The sequence below is a fragment of the Nelumbo lutea genome, chromosome 3, assembly GCF_056320005.1.
Source record: "Nelumbo lutea isolate HS-2025 chromosome 3, American lotus-T2T, whole genome shotgun sequence".
Taxonomy (NCBI): domain Eukaryota; kingdom Viridiplantae; phylum Streptophyta; class Magnoliopsida; order Proteales; family Nelumbonaceae; genus Nelumbo; species Nelumbo lutea.
The window spans coordinates 24,754,231-24,777,171 of NC_142686.1; the positions used below are offsets into that span (position 1 = coordinate 24,754,231).

Consider the following 22,941-nt stretch of genomic DNA (forward strand, 5'->3'; position numbering starts at 1 on the left):
GTCAGGGCAAAAGCAAGTGGGTTCTTCCAAGGTGGAGTTATATCCGCATCATCCACCCGAGTCCAAGCATTCCCCACAGAATGAATCGTTTACATTCCACTGCACCTCAAAACCTTGCTTAAAAACCCCTCCCAAATCATAATAGTACTTCACCTCCGAACTTCCAATTACAGGAACCACCATGCTTGCTCCGCATATCCATGGTTTTACCAGGACAATTTCTATTGGTGGGTGTTGCTTGGAAGGTACAGGCGTGTAGATACGCCGGTTTCTAGTGGGGGAACAAAACAGGGATCGAGAGATGGGGGAGCAAAACAGGGCCGACTCTGATGTGACGACCAGAACTCTCTGTGGCTCCACTAAGGGCCATCTGATGGGGACGGTCAAATAAGTTTCCATGATGGTGGTAGGGACGGTGAAATAAGGGTCCTTCACTACCGAGTAATACAGTCTTTCAGCTTCTTCAACATGCATGAATACTGCAGCTTCAACCACCGCAATCGATCTTCCGGAAAACCTTCATGAGGAACAACCCTCCACAGTGTTTCTTCTCTCCCAGATGGATCATTTGCACTTTCAGTTGTTGTGTCATCAAGATCTTCCTGTGTATCGGCAGCCTGGAAAATTGTATTCCTCCTTTACTGGGTTTATGTGAACGATGATCAGAACAAATTTAGCCATAAGAATAGAACATGGCACTTGCAGACAGAAGAAAGAGAGAGAGGTAACGATACAAATTGGGTAAATGAGGTGTAAGAAGCATCTCTCCGACCTCAGAAGCAGTGTCGGCGTCTGCGCTTCTTGTCTCCGTGAGCGCTCTCATCGCCACTCAAGTCCAAACCCAAGCCGAAGAACGTCGGAAATCTGATTCACATCCACCGCCACTAGTCTTTCCCCACTCCGTCTCTCCTTACGTTCGCCGCCACTCGGACGATTCCTCCTGGCACTACAGTAACTTCGATCAACGATTTTACAGTACTCATCAAGTGGGTCCCACCTCAAACATCGCCGCGCATGGTCGTAAGAAGAAACACGAAAGGTTCTCTCTGCTCACCTCCCTTTTCACCTCCAGATCGAAAGACCATCGCCACGAAGCCGATGATGAACATCAATCTAGAGTTTCAGTTTCCTCTTCGTCGTCCTCTCCGATCTCATCCTCCTGGTTCTCCTCTATTCTCCCAAGTCGTAGGAAAAAACAATCCTGACTATTCTCCCTCGACGATTACTGCTGCTACTAAAACCACCACCACTACATGCAGTCGACGGCCATGCTGGGCGAGGAGTCGAGGAATGTCGCCGTCAAAGGGCATCAATGAAGGCAAATACTACGAAGACTACGAAGTTTCTCCTTAGGCGAGTTGGTACTCATTGGATGCCTCCAAACTCGGTAGAAACACCTGATGACGGCGCCGCTAGTTCGACGGAGAGAAACTCCACAGCACAACCGAAACATTTCGGGGATTGGCGTTTTGTTTGAGACCGATGGAGGTTTTGAAATGACGGGAGGGTCGCTTGAACATCATTTTTCTGCCACCATTTCGATGATGGGAGAGAGAGACCGGAGGGGGAGGGGAAGGTCTGAGAACTTCAACGACCAAAGAGGGATTTCTGAACTATGCTGGTGTTGAGATGAACAGGATCAGGGTAATATTGGATTTTAAAAAACTTTAATAGATCATATGGGGTTATATGTGCACAAATCGTGAAAGAGTATTAACGGATGACAACGGTAGTGGTAGAACTAGAGATAACTTAAGAGATTTACCCTTAATTAAATAAGCTCAGACTTGAGAAGAGGAATCAACGCATACCCAATCTACACATACCAACAAATCTCGTCGTAACCAACTGAGGCCGAGGTAAAAGAAAGGATAGCATCATGCTAAGAATTGAGACCTCTCTGCAAATCCTTCCTAACTGTTTAATAAACTGCTTGGCAGAGAGAGACAAGAACAAGTAATGTAAGCTAAAAATAACTATCGACCTCTCACCCAACCCAGCCCAACCCTCGTCTCCCTCCCCAACCCTGATGAAGATGGGGTTCGTTCCCAGGTCTAGCCATAACAAGCAAGAGTCTTTGCCAGGAAAGTAATTGGCAACTTCGTTGAAAGACCACACATGACTCAAATGCTCTTTTTTGTTAACCCATAAAAAAGATGCTCTTTCTGTTATCGTTGAAGCCTTGAAGGCAAAAAGATTTGGAACCTACTAGTTCGGACTTTGGTCAAGTCACATAGGAGACTTGACCATGGGCCGGTTTGAGTCATGGACTGGACGACTTAAGTTTGTTATCTCTGGTCATCGGGCTGATTGTACTGAGGTTTAATTGATTGTTGAATGAAATTTCAAAAAAAGAAAAAAGTCTCCTTTATGAAGAAAAAATAAATAAGGCATATTCTTCAACTGATCCAAAAAAGTACTATATCATCCCTGATGAGGGCAGATTTGGCCCTTCATTAAAATTTTGACACGTGGCACCCCGTGACAACTAGGAAAACACCCAGCCAACAAACTTACGAAGTTGATGACCCATTCGGGCACCTGTCTGGCCGGCCTGGCGCGACCTGCGCGCGGCCTGACGTGCGCCTGCACGGCGCGCACGGCCTAGCGTGCGGCCTGCGCGACCTGGCCGACCTGGACCAGCCTAGCGCATGATCCGGCCAAGGCGCCAACTTGACGACCTGATCTAGACACTGACCCGCCGACTGACACAAGCGCCATCTTGACGACCTGATCTAGACACTGTCCCACCGACTGACACAGGCGCCGACCTGACGACCTGGCCTAAACACTAATCCGCCGACTGACGCAGGCACCCCTCTGACAACCCGGCCTAGGCGCCAACCTGGCCGCCTGACACAAGCGCCAGCCTGACGACCTCGAGGAGTTCACCACCGTACCCCGGTTTTGACAAGATGCGACGAGTCTTACCGTTTGGAGGCTTTTCACCCACCTAACTCGCGAGGACTCCGGTATATAAAGACCTCACCCCCCAAAGGGGAAGGGGATGGAAAAGAAAGGGAAGTAACTCTGCTCTCTAGCTCTCTAGCTCTCTCATATTATCTTCAAAGCTCTCTATGATAAGAGTGCTAACTTAAGCATCGGAGAGCCCCCACCGGGAAAGTACCCCTGGGACCTCTGATTCAGTTCTCGCAGGTCCTTCAGCTCCCGCCGCCTACGAAGAGGAGGAAAAGATGTAGTTCTCGGAAGTCCCTCAGCTCCCCCCACCTACAAGGAGGAGGAAAAGATGGAGTTCTCGAAGGTCCCTCAACTCCCGCCACCTACAAGGAGGAGGAAAAGATGGAGTTCTCGGAGGTCCCTTAGCTCCCGCCACCTACAAAGAGAAGGAAAAGATGGAGTTCTCGCAGGTCTCTCAGCTCCCGCCACCTACAAAGAGGAGGAAAAGATGAAGTTCTCGTAGGTCCCTCATCTCCCACAGCCTACAAAGGAAAGAAGACCACCTCATGCTGAGGGCAGTCGGATTGCGCCGCACCAGGGAGCACCAACATTCTCTAAGGCATCGACCGCCTAGTAGGGAGTTCACCAGGCAGTTCGCCCCCTGGCAGTTCGTCCCCAGGCAGTTCGCCACCAGGCAGTTCGCCCCCAGGCAGTTCGTCACCAGGGAGTTCGCCACCAGGGAGTTCGCCCCCAGGCAATTCGCCACCAAGGTAGTTCACCCCTAGGCAGTTTGCCACCAAGGCAGTTCGCCCCCAGGCAGTTCGCCCCCAGACAGTTCGTCACCAAGGCAGTTCGCCTCCAAGGCAATTCGCCCCCAGGCAGTTCGCCCCCAGACAGTTCACCACCAAGGCAGTTCGCCCCCAGGCAGTTCGTCACCAGGGAGTTCGCCCCCAGGCAGTTTGCCCCTAGGCAGTTCACCACCAAGGCAGTTCGCCCCCAGGCAGTTCGCCAACAAGGCAGTTCGCCCCGAGGCAGTTCGCCACCAGGGAGTTCGCCACCAAGTAGCTCGTCACTAAGGCACGCCACCACCAGGTCGAATAATGAGGTACTTTGCCAAAAAATTTTACATCACAAAACATTGGTACGTGGCCGAAAACGGTTACATCAATTGGCACCGTCTGTGAGAACCCGCTACAAAAAGCTAACTTCTCATCCTACCAAAGCTAAGTTCTCATCTTACCAAAACTAAGTCCTCACTTTTTAGAAATTGAAGTTATCGCTTTATAGTTTACATTTTTTATGAACTCAGAGACTATGCAGGGAGCTAACGGACTAAGTAGCTCTACCAACCTTACTTTCAATTCAGATAATGCCACATCAGTCCTCTCTGCAAAGTCCCCCCTACAAAGATGAGCTCTTCGTGGCTTCCGTGGGAGTTGGCGGCCAACTAACTACATAGGCGCCCTTACTGGTCGAGCCTTCCAAGGGTCCCGTGTGAGCTGGCAACCTAAAGTTAGTGGTGTTGCCCCCGAAGGTCGAGCCCCTAGTAGCTTCTTGTAGGAGTAGGTGACCGGCATTACGAAGCTGATGCAGGCCAAGCCTACGGGCCACCTCACTACTTAAGACCCGGTTGCCTCTCCGGCATGGGCAAAAGTCAAAAAAGAGTAGACTACGAGTCGCTCCCAAAAGCCTACGGGCCACATTACTGCTTAAGACCCGGTTGCCTCTCAGGCATGGGCAAAAGTCAAAAAAGAGTAGACTACGAGTCACTCCCAAAAGCCTACGGGCCACATTATTGCTTAAGACCCGGTCGCCTCTCCGGCACGGGCAATAGTAAAAAAGGAGTAGACTACGAGTTGCTCCCAAAAGCCTACGAGCCACATTACTGCTTAAGACCCGGTCGCCTCTCCGGCACGGGCAAAAGTCAAAAAGGAGTAGACTACGAGTCACTCCCAAAAGCCTACGGGCCACATTACTGCTTAAGACCCGGTCGCCTCTCCGGCACGGGCAAAAGTAAAAAAAGAGTAGACTACGAGTCGCTCCCAAAAGCCTATGGGCCACATTACTGCTTAAGACCCGGTCGCCTCTTCGGCACGGGCAAAAGTCAAAATAAGAGAGTAGACTACGAGTCGCTCCCAAAAGCCTACGGGCCGTATTACTGCTCAAGACCCGGTCGCCTCTTCGGCACGGGCAAAATCAAAAAAGAATAGACTACAAGTCGCTCCCAAAGCCTACGGGCCATACTAGCAATTGGATCAGAACTTACTAGCTCATCGACTTACGGGCCAAAAGAAATCTACTCCCTTTGCTGAGTTACTATCAGCTCGGGAGTGGGGGGCTATTGATGAGGGCAGATTTGGCCCTCCAATAAAATTGTGACACATGGCACCCCGTGACAACTAGGAAAACACCCAGCCAACAAACTTACGAAGTTGATGACCCACCTGGGCAGCTGTCTAGCCGGCCTGGCGCGACCTGTGCGCGGCTTGCGCGACCTGGCCGACCTGGACCAGCCTAGCGCATGATCCGACCAAGGCGCCAGCTTGACGACCTGATCTAGACACTGACACAGGCGCCAGCTTGACGACCTGATCTAGACACTGTCCCGCCGACTGACACAGGCGTCGACCTGACGACCTGGCCTAAACACTGACCCGCCGACTGTCGCAGGCACCCCTCTGACAACCCGGCCTAGGCGCCGACCTGGCCGCCTGACACAAGCGCCAGCCTGACGACCTCGAGGAGTTCACCACCGTACCCCGGTTCTGACAGGATGCGACAAGTCTTACCGTTTGGAGGCTTTTCACCCACCTAACCCGCGAGGACTCCGGTATACAAAGACCTCACCCCCCCAAGGGGAAGGGGATGGAAAAGAAAGGGAAGTAACTCTGCTCTCTAGCTCTCTCATATTATCTTCAAAGATCTCTACGATAAGAGTGCTTACTTAAGCATCGGAGAGCCCCCACCGGGAAAGTACCCCCGGGACCTCTGATTCAGTTCTCGCAGGTCCTTCAGCTCCCGCCGCCTACGAAGAGGAGGAAAAGATGTAGTTCTCGGAAGTCCCTCAGCTCCCCCCACCTACAAGGAGGAGGAAGAAATGGAGTTCTCGGAGGTCCCTCAACTCCCGCCACCTACAAGGAGGAGGAAAAGATGGAGTTCTCGGAGGTCCCTTAGCTCCCGCCACCTACAAAGAGGAGGAAAAGATGGAGTTCTCGCAGGTCTCTCAGCTCCCGCCACTTACAAAGAGGAGGAAAAGATGAAGTTCTCGTAGGTCCCTCATCTCTCGTAGCCTACAAAGGAAAGAAGACCACCTCATGTTGAGGGCAGTCGGATTGCGCCGCACCAGGGAGCTCCAACATTCTCTAAGGCATCGACCGCCTAGTAGGGAGTTCACCAGGCAGTTCACCCCCAGGCAGTTCGTCCCCAGGCAGTTCGCCACCAGGCAGTTCTCCCCCAGGCAGTTCGCCCCCAGGCAGTTCACCACCAAGGCAGTTCGCTCCTAGGCAGTTCGCCACCAAGGCAGTTCGCCCCTAGGCAGTTCGCCACCGAGGCATTTCGCCCCTACGCAGTTCGCCACCAAGGCAGTTCGCCCCTAAGCAGTTCGCCACCAAGACAGTTCGCCCCTAGGCAGTTCGCCACCAAGGCAGTTCGCCCCCAGGCAGTTCGCCACAAAGGCAGTTCGCCCCCAGGCAGTTCGTCACCAGGGAGTTCGCCACCAGGCAGTTCGCCCCCAGGCAGTTTGCCACCAAGGCAGTTCGCCCCCAGGCAGTTCGCCACCAAGTAGCTCGTCACTAAGGCACGCCACCACCAGGTCAAATAACGAGGTACTTTGCTAAAAAATTTTACATCACAAAACATTTGTACGTGGCCGAAAACGGTTACATCAATCCCCCTTCCCCCTAATTACTAGTGCTTTGAAAACCTCCTTTTCTTCAATGGTCCAAAAATTTTCTTTACATTAGATGATCGAGCTAATGGTAAATTTCACTTTTGGTTCCGAGAAATTGAGCTGCCTAATTGGCAATTCAGATTTCCTATCTAGGGTGTGGGTTGAAAGAAATGAAGGGAAGGGAAAAGAAAATAAGGGAGGGAAGCGAAAAGGCAAAAATGAACCACGGTAGATTGGCATATAAATATAATTTTAATCTTAAAAAGAACCAGTGTAGTAAATAGCATGGTTTCGAAACCGGACCGGACTGGATGATCGGACCAGAAAAACCGGTAACGATCAGGCCCCTAGGTCCGGTTATACTAAAAACTGGAAATCTCTAAAAGAACGTTGAAAAAGTTAGAAAACCACTGACTCGGGCGATCGGACTGCAAAACCGTTTGACCTAGGCAATGGTTCGTGGGTTCTTTTTTTTATTTTCACTATTTTAAATAAAATAAAAAAACAAAAAATAAAATTGCTTTAATATCCCAATCCCAAATCGATTAATCGAATGTAGGGTTACAACCCCATTTTCGTTCTAATCCTTCCAATTGTTTCCGCCTGCAAAATAATCATACATACAACAGGTTTAATTGAAAAAAAATGTAAAGGTAAATTTGCTTCAAACTGGGAATCCACATTTTAAGCAAGGATGTAAGTATGCCAAGACACAATTAAAGAAAAAAAGAAGGGAAAATAAAAGAAAATTCCTGCCAGTTAGATCAGTTCTACAAATAAGCAAACTGGGGCTGACTGGATACAGAAGCCACCCGGAAAGGAAGAACCTGGATTGTGAATTGGAAGTAACAAATTTGCAATTGCCACAGACATAAACAAGGACCGAAACAATGATGAACGCATTTATTTAACAATAAAAAAAATTAGAGGATAAATTAAGTTGTATTCAATTGTATACCGTCTCTTTGGGCTTGGGGCCTGTATTTTCATACCCGTGTTTATATTTGCACACTCGACAGTTGAAGTCAGTGGATCCCGTCGACAAGGGACTCCTTTGACATTGCACTCGTGGCATTCCGGGGGAAAGCTCCATTTAAAAGAGAAGCCGGCGTGCAACAGAGGCGAGAGGTGATCATCCGTTTTGTTGACAGAATCAGATAGAGGCGGCAACAGATTGTGCACGGGAATTTGGAAGACTGAACAAAATTCCTTTGAAACATAGGAGAGTGATCGACCCTGCTTTGGATCGCTGTTCTGGTAGAAGACATGCAAGGCCCCCCGCCCCGGACAATAATAGGTGTGCTCGAAAAATTGATTCACGATTTCTTTTGGTGGGGAATACTTGGGGTTGTAAGAACACGTGACCAAGGTAAGGTTAGGGCTAATTACTTGAAACAGGAGAGTAGTGGCCAAACTGGAGAAAGTGGGTGCCGTGAAATTGTGCCAGTGACAGGCTGCCTCCTCCACTCCTCCGTCTTGATCACCATCTGAGAAGTGACGGATCACAATAGTGTTATTATTGTCATGGATTGCTTCTACTTCGTAGCGTTTTCTTTCACCACCAAAACCAAAATAAATAATAGGTCTGTTATATTCATCGCAATGGATAACGCTTAACCCGCATTTGGGATGTTGTGAATTGGAAAATGGGTGGATAATGTTGTTGAGATTCCACTTGCTGCGACCCCACTTGCTTGGGTTGGCGGGTTTACCTTCTCTTTTTCTTTTCTCGACCCCACCTTCCATTCTTTGGTTGATTTCTTCCTCTGCTCTCATGAACTTGTCCGCGAGCTTGAGGAAATCGGCAACGGTTGCGGGCTGATTGACCACCATGTGCCATTTGAACTTCTTGTGTGTTACCCCTCTCTTGGTCGCGGTGAGCTATACTACGGGGTCTAACCGCAGTATCTGGAAGCATGTTTCATTAAACCGCTTAATGTAGCTCCGGATGGATTCCCCTTCCCTCTGGACTACCCCGAAGATACTTTTCTCGGTTCTAGGGCACCGCTTGCTGGTAACGAAGTGTGCGATGAAGATCTGCACGAACTAGGCCCAGCTTCTTATTGACTCGGGGGCTAGATTCCAGTATCAGATGCGGGCCACCCCCTTGAAGGTGGTGGTGAAGGCCACGCACATGCACGACTCGCTGGCCCTGGCGAGGTGCATTTGTGACTGGAAAGCATCAACGTGGTCGTTGGGGTCAAAGGACCCATCATACTTGTCCAAAGATGGAAGCTTGAAGTCTTTAGGCATGGGGACCGCTAGGAGTTCTGACGCGAGGGGGGAAGAAACTGAGAGAATTGGGACAGTTTTTACCTCGTTCGAGCTCGTCTCTTCCCTGCCTCTGAGCTCGGGTAGGACACAGGTAGTAGTTCGGCGACTTCGTCGACGCCTTCGCTGAGCCGGCCTAGTGTTGGCGCTGCTGGCCTCCATGTTGCCGAGGTCGATGGGCCTAGAATGTTGGTCTGCTGCTAGGGCACTGAACCGGTTCTCCTTGAGTGGGAACTCAGGCTTGGAGCGCCGAGGTGACTTTGTGGGCGAGGTTCTCGACCCACCCGCGAACTGTGAGGCGGGGGTGATTTTTCTTTGCTTTCGACCTGGGGATGAGGCTTGGCTATTAGGGGGGTTCTGGAGTTGGGAATCTTCTCCTCAGTGAGGGCGTCCACCTTGAGGGGAGGCCTTAACCGCCTTTAGGACAGGGTGCTGGGGGGGAAGCAGTGACTGGTTTAGGGGTAACTGAGGGAACTGCTGCTGATAATGGTGTTAGGAGAGGTGGTATAGTACATGGTGTTGCTGGAGTTGATGCTGTTGGAATTGTTGCATTTGGGCTTGCATTGCCCGCATGCATTGCATTAGGTCGTCCACTTGGTTCTGGCGGGTCGCCAGTGGGACAACAGTTGGTTCAGTGAATTTTGTTTCAATAGGGAGTGGAAGAGGGGTGTTCAATGCAGGAAGGTTCAGGGGCGCCACTGCTTGTGGCGCATTCAAACTGGGGATCCCATCCACCGAAAGATGGATGGTGAACTGCCCGATACACACCATGGGAACTTGGAGTTGCTCTCCAGTGATGGTCATTTCTTTGCCACGTCCGACATTGTTGGAGGAAGCCATGGGTGTTGGAGTTTTTTGGAAGAAGAGTAGGTAAGAGAGGTAAGAGAGATTTAGAGGGAAGATTTTAGAAGCGTTCCTACAGACGGCGCCAATTGATGGTGCGCAATCCGGCCAGTCCTAGCTATCAACGATTTTGCCTCTGACTGGAGCAACGGGGAGCCTGAAACAGAGAAGATGAGGGAACTCCGGGGGGAACCCGGTGAGATAACTCAAAGGCAAGATAAAGACCAAATAGCGCAACGTTCACATACCTTGTTGTTGGGGGTAGGGGGCCTTTTATAACCACTTTGCGCACTCACTCCGAGGCCTCTGTCAGGTTGGGTATGATTATCTCTGTGTTTCTGCCAGTTCGGGTGTCATCCTTTTTGTTGGGACAGAACCGCTACTGCTCTTTGTCAGAGCCGCCCCTGTAATTGGAGATGGCAGTGTCAGGTGGCGGTGGCAGGTGGCCATTTGAAGTGCGGCCATTTGAAGTGCGGCCGTCGAGCGTTAGATCCCAAGTCAGTCAGGTGCGCCGCCCTGGGTACGAACTTCATCGGTGTCAGGCATGGTATGGTTTGTTCAGTTTGGCGTCCCGGAGGCGAAGTGCTGGAGTGGTGAGCGAGGTGAAGTCTTGAGTTCAGAGGTAAGTCTTGAACTGCCATAGGGCAGGCCAGTTCAAAGAGGTGTGTCCCGAACTGCTATAAGGCTGGCCAGTTCGGTGAGGTGTGTCTCGAATTGCTTTAAGGCAGGCTAGTTCGGTGAGGTGTGACTTGGGGCCTAAGGGAGAGTTCGGATTCCAAGTAGTGAGTTTAGACTGCTGGTAAGGAGTTCGGACCGCTAGTTCCTCCCTTTGGTACTCGTGCCTTATGCGTGCTTTTGTGCCGAACTGTTGCCTTTGCCACGTGTTGCATAACTACGAGGTCGGGCCAAATCTTCCTTCATCAGTATGTATGAACACAATGACCAGAAACAGTAGTATCCTCTAATTAACACGAAGAAAAAGACAAGGTAGCATAGAAGAAAGTCTATAGGAAAATCGCGAGGATATGGATTGGGCAGAGACTAGACTTTCGGTCATAGTCCTCTTTAGAAGTGATGAAGCCAAGGAAAAGAAATACAAGAAGCGAGGAAGGGTACAATAATTTACCCAAAAATAACAACGGGCACTACAAACAAAATAACATAAAAAATTATAAAAGTGTGAGATAATTGGAGCGTGTTCTTAGATAGAGTAGAAGGAGGAGCAGATCGAAATAGGGATAAATGAAAGCAAACATGAGAAGTCCCTTGTTGATTTTCAGACATAGGGATGATAATTTCTATCCTACCCAGTGGATACAGGCCTCAAAGGTGTCAGATTTTTTTTTGCTTGAAAGACGGGTTTTGGGGCAGGGGTAGATTTTGAGATTTTACAATTCTTGTACAAATAGAGTATAATATTAGGCTAAACCTAACCTTTCCTGACTTTATGTGTTGAATTTAATAATATTTTGAATTTTTTGTAAAGGATATTTGAAAATTATATCTTAATCAAAGAAATAGAAATTTTGCTTTTCTTTCATATTTATTTTACTTATTTATTGCTTATATATAATAAGAATTATGTAATACGAAATTAGATGTAAGTTCTAAACCCAACTTGTCCTACCTATAAATGCAAGAGGGGAGGGTACCGTTGGAGAGGGTTTTGCATTTTCATGTGTGGGGGAGAGTTTGAATTTATTATCAGAATCCAATTTAGGGGTTTTAGAGAGGATATGAATTAGGTTTAGTTAAACGGGTAGAGTTTTGAATTTACAAAACCTTCCCTGAACTCGCACTCTTGCCATTCCTAATCAAACATCACTAATTCATGGAGCTCCTACGTAATTTTTCTTAATGAAACAAAGGTATTCGTACCTAAAAGCCAAAGATGTTGTTTCCACAATAAGCGATCAAGGAAAGAATAGGGAAGGACTCGAACACGTTTGAAGCAAATGCAGATCCTGGGTGCCAACAGTATAATCCATCACCAGGTACTCTAGAAGCACAATCAGGTTTTGGGGTTCAGATGGATAATGTATCTCTATCTCCCTTCAGTTCTTTTCTCAACTCTTGAAATTGTCTGTTATTGTTAGGCTTGCAATTTTCTTTTGTCTTCTTTTGTAGCTTACCTCTACTTTCAAAAGTTCAATGCAAGCCTCAAACCAGTCAAATCGTGTTCGGGCAACTGTTATTCAAATTACATGCTGAAAAGGAAAGGAAGGGAAAGAAAAGGAATCACATCTAAGAATGTTTTGTGGGATATGACCCTACGAGAAAAATATCTGTACATCAAACAGTTGGATTTGGGTCAATTTCATTCCTGGTTTCTCAGATGACACAAGAGCAATGTCATAATGATTCCATAAGGAAGACATCAGTTTCATACGATGGAACAGATATCTGGGGACAAAAGGAGGAGGTATACGCTAGGGGGACTCATTAACCAAACTCTGAGAAAGTTTCAATATCAGTGACAAGTGCGAACTACATAAAAGAGGGCCCTGTAGCGCGGTCAGTTCTAAGTTCTAACCACTCTAAATTAATGATTCCCACAAGTCACAACACAATACAATCAATTTTCCTAGCTACAAGATAGAAAGAAAAGAATAGACAGAGAGAACACAGAGACCATGCTGTTCTCCGTTATTCCTCCGAGCCTAAATTGGTAAATAATTATTGAAAAGAACGAGGGAAGAAATCTGAAGAGCACATGGATGTCCATTTGGCTTACCATCACCGCAGCTTAAGCGATGTCGTCCATCATGGCAAAAGCATACGATTTTTTTATTATAGAATCCACAACGGCCGCCACTGCCCTCACATTTGATGCAATTACTCGGCTTCCATTGCAAAAGAAATCCCTCCTTCAAAAACTCCCTATAGTTCTTTTGCTCTTTAAATTGAATACGTGTTGTGTCTATGGGTGCTCTAACAACTGACTGGCATGTCGCTAAAGAAAGATTCAAGCCAAACTGCCCATCATACACAAACATTGCGAAGGAGTGATGGCTGGTGTTATTGCTAGCACAAGTCACTGGGTATACCAAGTGATTTGCAGGAGGGGAATTGGAGCAGTTGTAGTAGAAGAAGAGATTGAAGTGATTATCGCCAAATTCAAAGCGAGTGCCGTGGAGGGTCTTGAAGAAATCGTTTGAATATTAGAAAATATTCTGTTACCTTATATATCATAATTTTAGTTGTAAATTTCTAGAATTTAGACTGTAATTATGCTCTGTAATTTAGGCTGTAATATTCTGACCGGCATGCTTTTGTTAATGAAACACAATACTTCAAAAAGTATCATGTGTGTGAGTACATCAAAATCTTTTTTGAGTAAAAATTTTTCTAAGTGTTGGTTACCTTGAAGTGTCGAGCTAACGAGCTGGACTCCAAGTAGGAATAACCTCGTATCGTTGTACACCGAGGTGGACGGATACTGTAGGGTATATACTCGACCTGTCTACGCACAGGCTACTCACTTGCCTAAGTGTTCTTTATCCCTTAGTGCCGAGCTAACAAACTGGACTCCAGGTGGGATTAACCTTACGTCGTTGTACGCTGAGGTAGATAGACACCATGGGGTTTGCACTCGAGCTGTCTATGCCTCATAGGCGACTAGGACTTGTCTGCCTATGCCAAAGAGGCGACTAGGACTTGTCTGCCTATGCCAAAGAAGCGACTAGGACTTATCGTAGTGTCGAGGTCTTTTGTCAATTTGGTGCCATGGCCCTTAGGCTCCTAGGAGTGACTCGCAATCCTCTCACCATTCGGTCGTCTTTTTTGACTAGTTCGGTATTCACATAGACTTAGAGAAATTTTGCCCTAAAGTCATGGGTTCATAAGTAATACCTTCTTAGGTTATCGATATTTCATGCTCGAGGTACCTACTTCCCTTCCAAAGTCTCGAGCTCATATGTGCCTTCCTCGAATAACCATTTTACACGATACGGACCTTCCCAGTTTGGTCCGAGCTTACCTACATTGGGCTCAGGTACCATAACTTTCCAAAGAACCAGGTCGCTGACACGAAACTGTCGCTTTCTGACCCGAGCATTATAATACCAAGCTACTCTTTGTTGGTAGGCTGCGGTCCGAATGTAGGCCAGGTCTCATACCTCCTCTACCAAGTCCAAGTTGGTATGGAACTCGTCATATTTTGCTTCCTCATCGTAAACCTCCAATCGTAATGTGGGTACCTCGATTTCTGCCGGGATCACCGCTTTTGTGCCATACGTGAGGTTGAAAGGGGTTTCACCCATGGCGGTCTTAATAGTAGTTCGGTAAGCCCAAAGGACACTGGGCAGCTCGTCCACCCACAATCCCTTGGCTCGAGCTAAGCGAGCTTTCAATCCACGAAGTATCGCCCTGTTAGTTACCTCTGCTTGCCCGTTTATTTGGAGGTGTGCCATCGAGGTAAAATTTTGTTGAATCCCCATCTTAGCACACCAGTTTTGAAATTTAACATCTTCGAACTGCTTCCCATTGTCGGATATTAGCACTCAGGGTAGTCCTAAGCGGCATACTATTCTTTTCTAGAAGAAATTCTATATGTTGCGGGTTGTGATCGTTACCAATGGTTCGACTTCCACTCACTTTGTAAAATAATCTACTGCTACAACCAAGAACCTCCCTTGCCCTGTTGCTGGTGGGAAATGACCAAGGATGTCGATTCTGCATTGCGCAAAGGGCCACGGGGTGGTTAGATGTTTCAAATCAGCAGCAGGTTAGTGGTGAATGTTGGCATGCCTCTGGCACTTATCACACTTTTTAACGAGCTCGAGTGCATCTGCCTTCATCATGGGCCAATAATAGCATTGCCGTAATACTTCCTGTGCGAGGGCTCTGCCCCCCAACTATCCACCGCACAAGCCTTCATGGGTGTTGCAAAGTACATGCTCAGCTTCTGAGGGTCGCAAGCAACGCAGATAAGGGAGTGTGAAGGATCTTCTGTACAATTGTCCATCTATGAGGATGTACTTGGCTGACTGGTGCTTTACCCTCTGAGCTGCATTGTGTTCCGCAGGTAGGGTCCCGTGTAGTAGATAACTGGCGAGTGGGTCGATCCAGCTCGATTCCGCTTGTGACACGAGAGTGACCTCTTTTGCTCCCTCGAGAATGTTGGGCTGAGGTAAGTTTTCTATATACACAGTTCGCATAGAGTTGCTACTCGTGCTAGCTAGTCGTGACAAGGCATCGACCTCAGCATTCTCGGACCTCGAAATTTGTCTGACAAAGAAGGAGACGAAGTTGTACAGAATCTCTCTGACTTTGGCCAAGTAAGTTGCCATAGTGGGGTCATGGGCTTCGTACCCACCAGTGAGTCGCTACATACGATGAGGTGCTTTGCTTTCATTTCCTTTGCTAAGGTTAGCCCGACGACCAGTGCTTCATATTCTGGGTGGTTGTTGATTTTCTTCCCCTAAATGGAACTTGATCACCAGATGGAATACAAGTATGAACATGGTTTCCATCTATTGCACCTACACAATTCTGCAAATGAAAAGATTAAAAAATTATCTCACATATAGTATGAGATACCCCAAACCATGGATAATATTTTGGATTGTTGAGTATCTTAGGCGGTACAGTAGTTAGATCACCGAGTCATACAATTTCCTTGCCAAATTCACAAATTGCCTTCAATGCAGAATTAAAGTGTCGTGAAATGGTTTCCCCAAATTGTTGAAAGCGGTCTGCAGTATCTCTATTTGATTTGTTGTGTCCAATGATTTTTAAAAGAATTTCAACCTACTCATCAACTGATACATATCTACTATCTTTCACTAACCCTCGCTGTCTCAATGCACCTATTACCTAGGCTAATAAATGTTTATGGGGTCATTCTAAACATTTTCAAACACCTATTACCTTCATTGCATATGACATTTTTCAACCACTCTTACTCGGTCAAAATGTCATTATGGTAAGGTGTCTTTGAGAGATACATTTCTTCCTTCTCAAATTCCTTCGCAATGAGGACATTTATCGCCATTCACTGCTCTTCATCATCTACAACAACAGCCAAAATTGCTTGCAACACTACCCTTATTTTAAATTTTAAATTTTTAAATTTCAAGGGCTTGGTCAAGTTTACTCATTTCTGTCTACTACTGCTTTGGTGCTTATTGCTCTGTTTTTTGTCTTCCTTCCCATATGGGTTGCGTCTCTTCCACTTTGCTCGATCACAACGATGACTTCTCCCATCTCACGAGCTCTGGACTCGGTCACCATATCGTTTTTCTCACCTCCACCACTTATGGTCTCCTCACCCTCGATCCTCTCCCTCGTGCCAACCACCACCTCCTTCTGCTAACACCTCCTCCCTTTATCCTCGGTTCCCTTTTCCCTAAGTCCTCTCTCCGAACTTGAAGGGTGCTCAACCTATAGAGCATGCAGCACACTAATAGAGCTCAAGAATCATTCAATTAGCAGGAATGACCCAACAACCCAGCCCGCCGATGAACACCCATTTAGCTAGGACATATACAAGTGTTACCCAGCCAATAACCAATTAAATGGATCCCAGCCCAACCCTCAGTATGTTTAATCAAATTCCAGATGCTGTAAATATTTGCTGTACAGACTATTGGGATGATGGTCACGAGCCCAATTGTTCCATGTGTATTTACCATCAATCCATTTGTTCAAAGGGTAAAATACGAAAAGGAAGTTTCTGACAATCATATTAACTTTCCCTCAAGTTTTATTTTAACAAAAACCTCCCTTGGACTTTAAGAAAACTCTACACATACCTCCCTTCAGTCACTGAACTAGACCAAAAACGTTCAACTGATGCATTAACTTTTCCAAAATGACCATCTTACCCTTTTAATGTGCTATAGATTTTTTTTTTCACGTATAATTTTATTACAATAATCCTGATTTTAACTTGAAATAACCCATTTACCATCATTTTTCTTTTTCAATCTCCTACCCCTAAAATTCAGTCAAAAGGAGAGGTAGCATTCAACCACTACAGATTTCTCTAGTAGTGGACCTGTGAAGCAGACTAGCAGATGGAATTAACCACCTTATTTTAAATTTTAAATTTTTAAATTTCAAGGGTTTGGTCGAGTTCACTCGTTTCTGTCTACTACTGCTTTGGTGCTTATTGCTCTGTTTTTCCGTCTTCCTTCCCATATGGGTTGCGTCTCTTCCACTTTGCTTGATCACGACGATGACTTCTCCCATCTCGTGAGCTCTGGACTCGGTCACCATATCGTTTTTCTCACCTCCACCACTTATGGTCTCCTCACCCTCGATCCTCTCCCTTGTGCCGACCACCACCTCCTGCTGCTAACCCCTCGTCCCTTTATCCTTGGTTCCCTTTTCCCTAAGTCCTCTCTCCGAACTTGAAGGGTGCTCAACCTATAGAGCATGCAGCACACTAATAGAGCTCAAGAATCATTCAATTAGCAGGAATGACGTTTTCATGTCCTATTAGAATGATAACAGGGCTCGAGAATCCTTTTAAAATGGTAGGATGGCTATTTTGGAAAAATTAATGCATCAGTTGAATGTTTCTCATTTGGTTCAATGACGAAAGGGAGGTATATGTAGAGTTTTTTAAAAGTTTAAGGAGGTTTTTGTTAAAATAAAACTTGAGGGGAGACTTTTCTAATTTACCCTTGTTCAAATGGTTTATCTCTCTTTTGTGGCTGGTCTGGTCATCCACTTAATTATGCCAAGTCTTCTATGCTACTGAGTAAGAATACTCGCAGAAGAAATAGGAGACGGTTAACAAACTTATTGGGGGTGAAGAACTGCAGATGAAGAAACTAAATGAGCCAATGTAATGTTATCTAGAAGACGATGTAACGCAAACTTGAAGAGTGGAAATCCAGAATTACCTTTCACATGCTGGGAGCACTGTATTTATATGGTACTAACCCAAGAATAGTAGTTACCCAAAAAAAAAAAGAAAAAAAATCATCAATGTGGGCGTGAACAAAGGGCTCTATCTCCGACATGGATGGAAAATATGTTCATTAACACGGTAGCATAAATGCAATAAGGAAAGCACAAATTCAACGTAGCGAATCAACATGATTTAGATCAGGCGGCTGCTTCAAATATAAATGCATAGGCCCGTGCTATAAGCTGCCTACATAGCAGACGAGTGGTGTTAGGGAAACAGGGGTACATGGACACTGAAATAATCTATGAAGCCGGCAAGGTATGATACCTGAAGAGGATTGACTAATCAAAACCCCCGGTGAATTTTGATGAAAGTATAGGAAATGACGGGGTAAGGTGGGTTAGCTTGCATTTGGTGGAAGTACAGCACCTAACTATGGCCTCTAGAAGACTAAAACTATTAATCAACCATCGATACATCCAGCTGCCTACCCCACTATCATGAATCGTGTTCGTGGAGGAGTCCTCTTTAGGACAACGGTACTGCATGTGCTGCTGCTATTTTATCTTCATTAATTGTTATAATAAGAATGACAAGCTGTATATTTCAAAGAAAAATGATTTAAAAGAAGACGAATTTAGCTCCCTGCAGACGATATTCTAAGCCCTATAGATGAACTTATCAAAATAAATACACTACAGGTGAGGTGATGCAAGATAAGTGGTGATGCCTACTGTACTCCGATCAATTCTAAGCTTCTAAATTCAACAGTTTTAAGCTCCAAAAAGTAACAAGTACGACATAAGGAGAGCAGAGTAGATCAGGCACCAGAAAAATGGTACGTACCCGGACTCGCAGTCGGAAATGGATCTAAATGGGAATCCGGCGCAGCGTGCGGGGGGATGATGGGTGTGGGGGGAGCAGGAGCAGCAGCACATCCCCTTAATTCATAAATCCCAAACTCGCAAAAGCAGGTGGATGTCTTCGATTCCCAATTCCAGCCGCACTGCCCTTGGGATGGTAAGCATCCGCTGCATCCCCACGTGTCAATACTACTACTCCACCTCAAATCCACATCTTGGCTGATAACTTCGCCGAATCTCGATGAGTTCTTCTCTATCTCAGCCTTAGCATTTGAGGGAATTGGGACTATTACACTACTACCTTCTTGACATTTACCAGTTAGTTTTTCGTCTGGAAATGAATCATCGAGGACATAGTAAACCTCAGCAGGATCACCAATGCCGGGGCAACTAACACTGACCTTGGTTGCACCATCCATAACCCCTAAGCTTGGGGAACAACCGTAGAACAGAGCCATGTAATGCTCACTAGTTGGACCAAATCCAGGAAAAACGAGGCTGGTGGCGTTGATAGATTTTTGTTTTTTCTGGCAAATACTATCCAACAAATCTGCCAGGTCGACCTTGAGATTTTGATTCTTGTAATCCATGCTCGAAACCTTGTATGTTGCCGAGTTTATCTCTATGGTAGTAGTAAGGCGATGATCCGCATCGCAGTGGAGCTTGAATCCCGGAAGGCCACAATAATCCGGTCGCTCATCTCCCCAAAAGGGGTATCTTATATTTTGGATGTCTCCACAGTTAAACGACAATTGACTGCAGTTTGAGTATCTCGAATAATCAACAACATACTCGCACCTAGAAAGTGGCAGATCAAGCGAGAGGAGGAGGATGACAAAGATGAAGAAGAAGAGGAAGAGGTGAGGCGTCATTACTCATTAATGAGTGGAGATCACCAGAATGTAACAAATGAATGAGAGAAGGGAGATTCCATTTCGATAATAATCTATTTGCGAGTTGCGACTGATCAGAAAGAGGGAAAAAGGGTTGGAGGAGTTGCAGATTAGGAATGAGTCTCTGATAAGTAACCCAAATCATCAACAAAACCGTTTGACCAAGTAACCCAGCACTGGCGCAATTAAGCAAGCAGCTTCCAAGATTTTTCCCAACATACTAAAGTGATAGAAAGCAATAAAGAAAAACGTGGAGTCTTCGTCAATGCAAGAGCTGACTTAGAGATTCTTTCTACCCACAAGTTGAACAGTTTTTATTGCAGACCATGTGGCCACAACCACAGTATAATTCTAGAGTATGAGTCGCATGGCCGATAACCATGGTAGAGTATTTGAAGAGGGGTGGATAAGATGACAAAGTTGTCAGCTCATTTGATATCCTTATCGTATGGTTGCAATAGCTAGCAAGTGGTTCACAACAGATATATTTATATGCTCCATCACCAAGCCACAAAGTCGTCGCTTGGAAAATAAAATACCAACACATAGACAGAACCCAACAAACGGTGGCTGTGATGGTTACCCTAAATTAATTATTAATCATTTAATTGTTTGGGTTAACCATTACCTACTTACAAATATAAAAACACCCATTTGTTTTATTTTTCTAAGAAAAAAAAAACCTATTTGGTTGACAAACAAAATTTATACAAAATTTGCATTAACAAAGGGAAAAAATACGGAAGAAAGGGATAGTAGATATAACACAAGTTAAAATGCACACGCAAGAACTCTTAACCGGCTCGCTAGGTAGCCCAAACGAGCTATGTGTACTATTACTATTAGAGCTAAAGAAATGTAGTTATGTGAGCCTAAGCAAATACAATAGCGTTAAGTCGTTAGCTCACTGCCCACCAGTGGGCTTGGATATTACGATACTCGTCAGACAGCAGAAAGTCAAGACTCGAGAACAAGGTCTCTCATCTGGCTCAATTGGATGGGCTACCCTTATTGCTGTTGGTTCGGAGGGGAGGGGGGTTGGCGTTTCATCTCACGAGATTTTATATCCAATCGTGCTAGGGAATTAAGTGGAAGGACCCAAATACCTACCAGTCCTACCCAGTCGAACAAACTACTACATTCTTTCTTTGCTGCATAGTCACCATATTGGTCAAGCCCATCTTGGCATCTCCTGTGACAAGGCAAACGTGTCCAATACTAAGAAATTGGCCCATTATATATATGTTGAAACTTGGATGGGCTTAAGCCCATTCATTAAAAGTTCGATTCATTTTCACTACTACTAACATATATATGGCAATAGTAACTCTAAACTCTAAAGTCACTGACAAGTGTTGGCATATAATCCAGTCAAAAAAATGAATGCAATGACGATTCGCTCAGTTAAGCTACCCAAATCCAGACTCCAGCCAAGCCGCTTAACCAACCACAATGGGACTTCATGAATGTTTTGTCAATCTACATGTTACCCAGTTATGTCACAGTCCTTTTACCGGTAAACTAGTTCCTTAATTTTCAAGAAAAATGTAGAAATCTGCAAAATGGATGGCTACATGTTACCCAGTCATGTCAATCTACATGTTTTGGGGAGTTGGTTCCGTCCCGTGATTCCATCCCATCCCTGATTTCCTTCCCAATGTTAAGTTCGAATGAAGGCTTCGGTGGCCTGATCTTTGTGGTCGGAGATTAAAATAACTTTTCGCAGACAAAGCGAGATGGGGGGGGATTAAGAGAAAACTTACCGGAACAACGCTTCCAGATTCCCGTTTTATCCTTGCAAAAGCAGAGTAGCTTTGTTGAATTGGTGTTGTAGGCACAACGACCACCAGAGTTCTCGCAAGCACGGCAGTCGACCAGGCTTCCCCAATCCAACTCAAACCCGCCTTGCAGGGCCCTACTAAACCCGCTAGTATTAATAACTAAAGCATCCATAACCGCCGATCGCATAACCGACGTCACCACTTTGTCCTTGCAATACCGATACCAGTCAATAGTTTCTGGAATCGCATCCGACGAGAAAACATAGGACTGATTCTGGCCGGATATAAGGCAGGATAGCGAAGCGTAATTATTTAGATATGCTTGGGGGAATCCGGAGCAATCAAAGAAGAATGTGAGGTTTAAAGTGGTGTAGTCAGGATAGCGCAATTGAGGCACTAGGCTGGTGAGGGAGATGTTGTGGCGTACCCTTGGGCATGAATTGCCCATTACATCTACATCAACGAGGGTGACGGCTTTTGTGCTATAATTGATGTGCTTGACGTAGTAGGTGTCACTAGAAAGACGGAGGATTGTTTCGTTGTCAGGTGAGCAAGAGAGGCCGAAACTCGGGTAACCACAATAAGGACTTGTGCTTGTGTTGTTGTTCCAGAAAGGATAGCTGATAACAACGCCGTCGCCACAGTCGTACGAAGGGCATAAGTCCGACGAGGTCGAATTCACAGGAGTGACGCCATTGGTTCGGAAGGAGGGGAGGATGAGGGAAAGGAAGAGGAGGAGGTGGAGTTGGAGTTGGAGAGGTTCCTGTCGAGACATTTCTGGCCGAGGCCTGAGGGGACGGAGAATCAGAAATGTTGGACGACCACGGAACCGGACTCTTATTCTACACCGGCTTTCGGATATGGAGGCAGAGCGGTGTTCATTCTTTGTTTTTTTCTTATCTTATTATTAAATTATCGTGGTCAAATCTACATTTTCTGTAAAGTTTGGGGGTTTACCGCTAGCTTTTTTGACTGACCACTAGGATGTAATCGTCTCTGATTTGGACCCAGGTGCATCCACATGGACAGTGAACTCGCGCCGTCCAAAAATACTTTAATTCGTATAAGTAGTGACTGATCAAACGGTTTTTGAATTTTTTTTTTTTTTGATAAAATGTTTATGAGTAATTGAATATTTAATAGAGGAAGAATTGGTGGTCCAACCCATTTCAGCTGCTAATATTGTTGACCTTATTATTTTTTTGACTGATTAATCGTTGGATTTGGTTCAAAGTTTATACTTGTAATTTTCCTGAAGAAATTTGATCCAATACAATTTTCTTAAATGAAAGATCTATTTGAAGTTTTTGAAGTTGAACACAGTCGGTCATATTGAAATTCAGATACCAACATAAAGCTCCCATCTGAGGCCAATCATTCAATAAAAAGCCTGTGGCTGTAAAAAAGTGAAAAAAAAAAAAAAAAAAAAAAAGAGTATGGTCCACAAAATCTTTTCGTTGGAGTGAGGACCAGGGGAGTCACTGGGCTGTGTCGGATTTGAGGTTTTAGTTCTGCGGGGCTATGTTGCCCATGGCTCGAGTCAACCTCCCAAAATATCACAGGGGAGGGAGGTATCGCCCAAGACAGACTAAGAAATATTACACATACCTATTAATACTTGTTATTTGTTTAAATACCATTA

At 45.8% G+C, this 22,941-nt stretch overlaps 1 protein-coding gene across 3 annotated transcripts in view; it reads right to left on the minus strand.

Annotated features, from left to right (window-relative positions):
• LOC148863692 (LEAF RUST 10 DISEASE-RESISTANCE LOCUS RECEPTOR-LIKE PROTEIN KINASE-like 2.1) overlaps positions 1–22,689 on the minus strand; it is a 38,292-nt gene extending 15,603 nt beyond the window's left edge. The window contains exon 1 of one of the 3 annotated variants that reach the window (XM_088978900.1): positions 21,282–22,689. In XM_088978900.1, the coding sequence (XP_088835026.1) occupies positions 21,282–22,074 (793 nt within the window). In that variant the 5' untranslated portion in view covers positions 22,075–22,689. Of the gene's footprint in view, positions 1–7,779; positions 8,636–18,608; positions 19,934–21,281 lie in introns of those variants that run through there. The other 2 variants (XM_088978898.1, XM_088978899.1) reach the window with 2 other exon arrangements.
• Between the last annotated feature and the right edge of the window lie 252 nt (positions 22,690–22,941).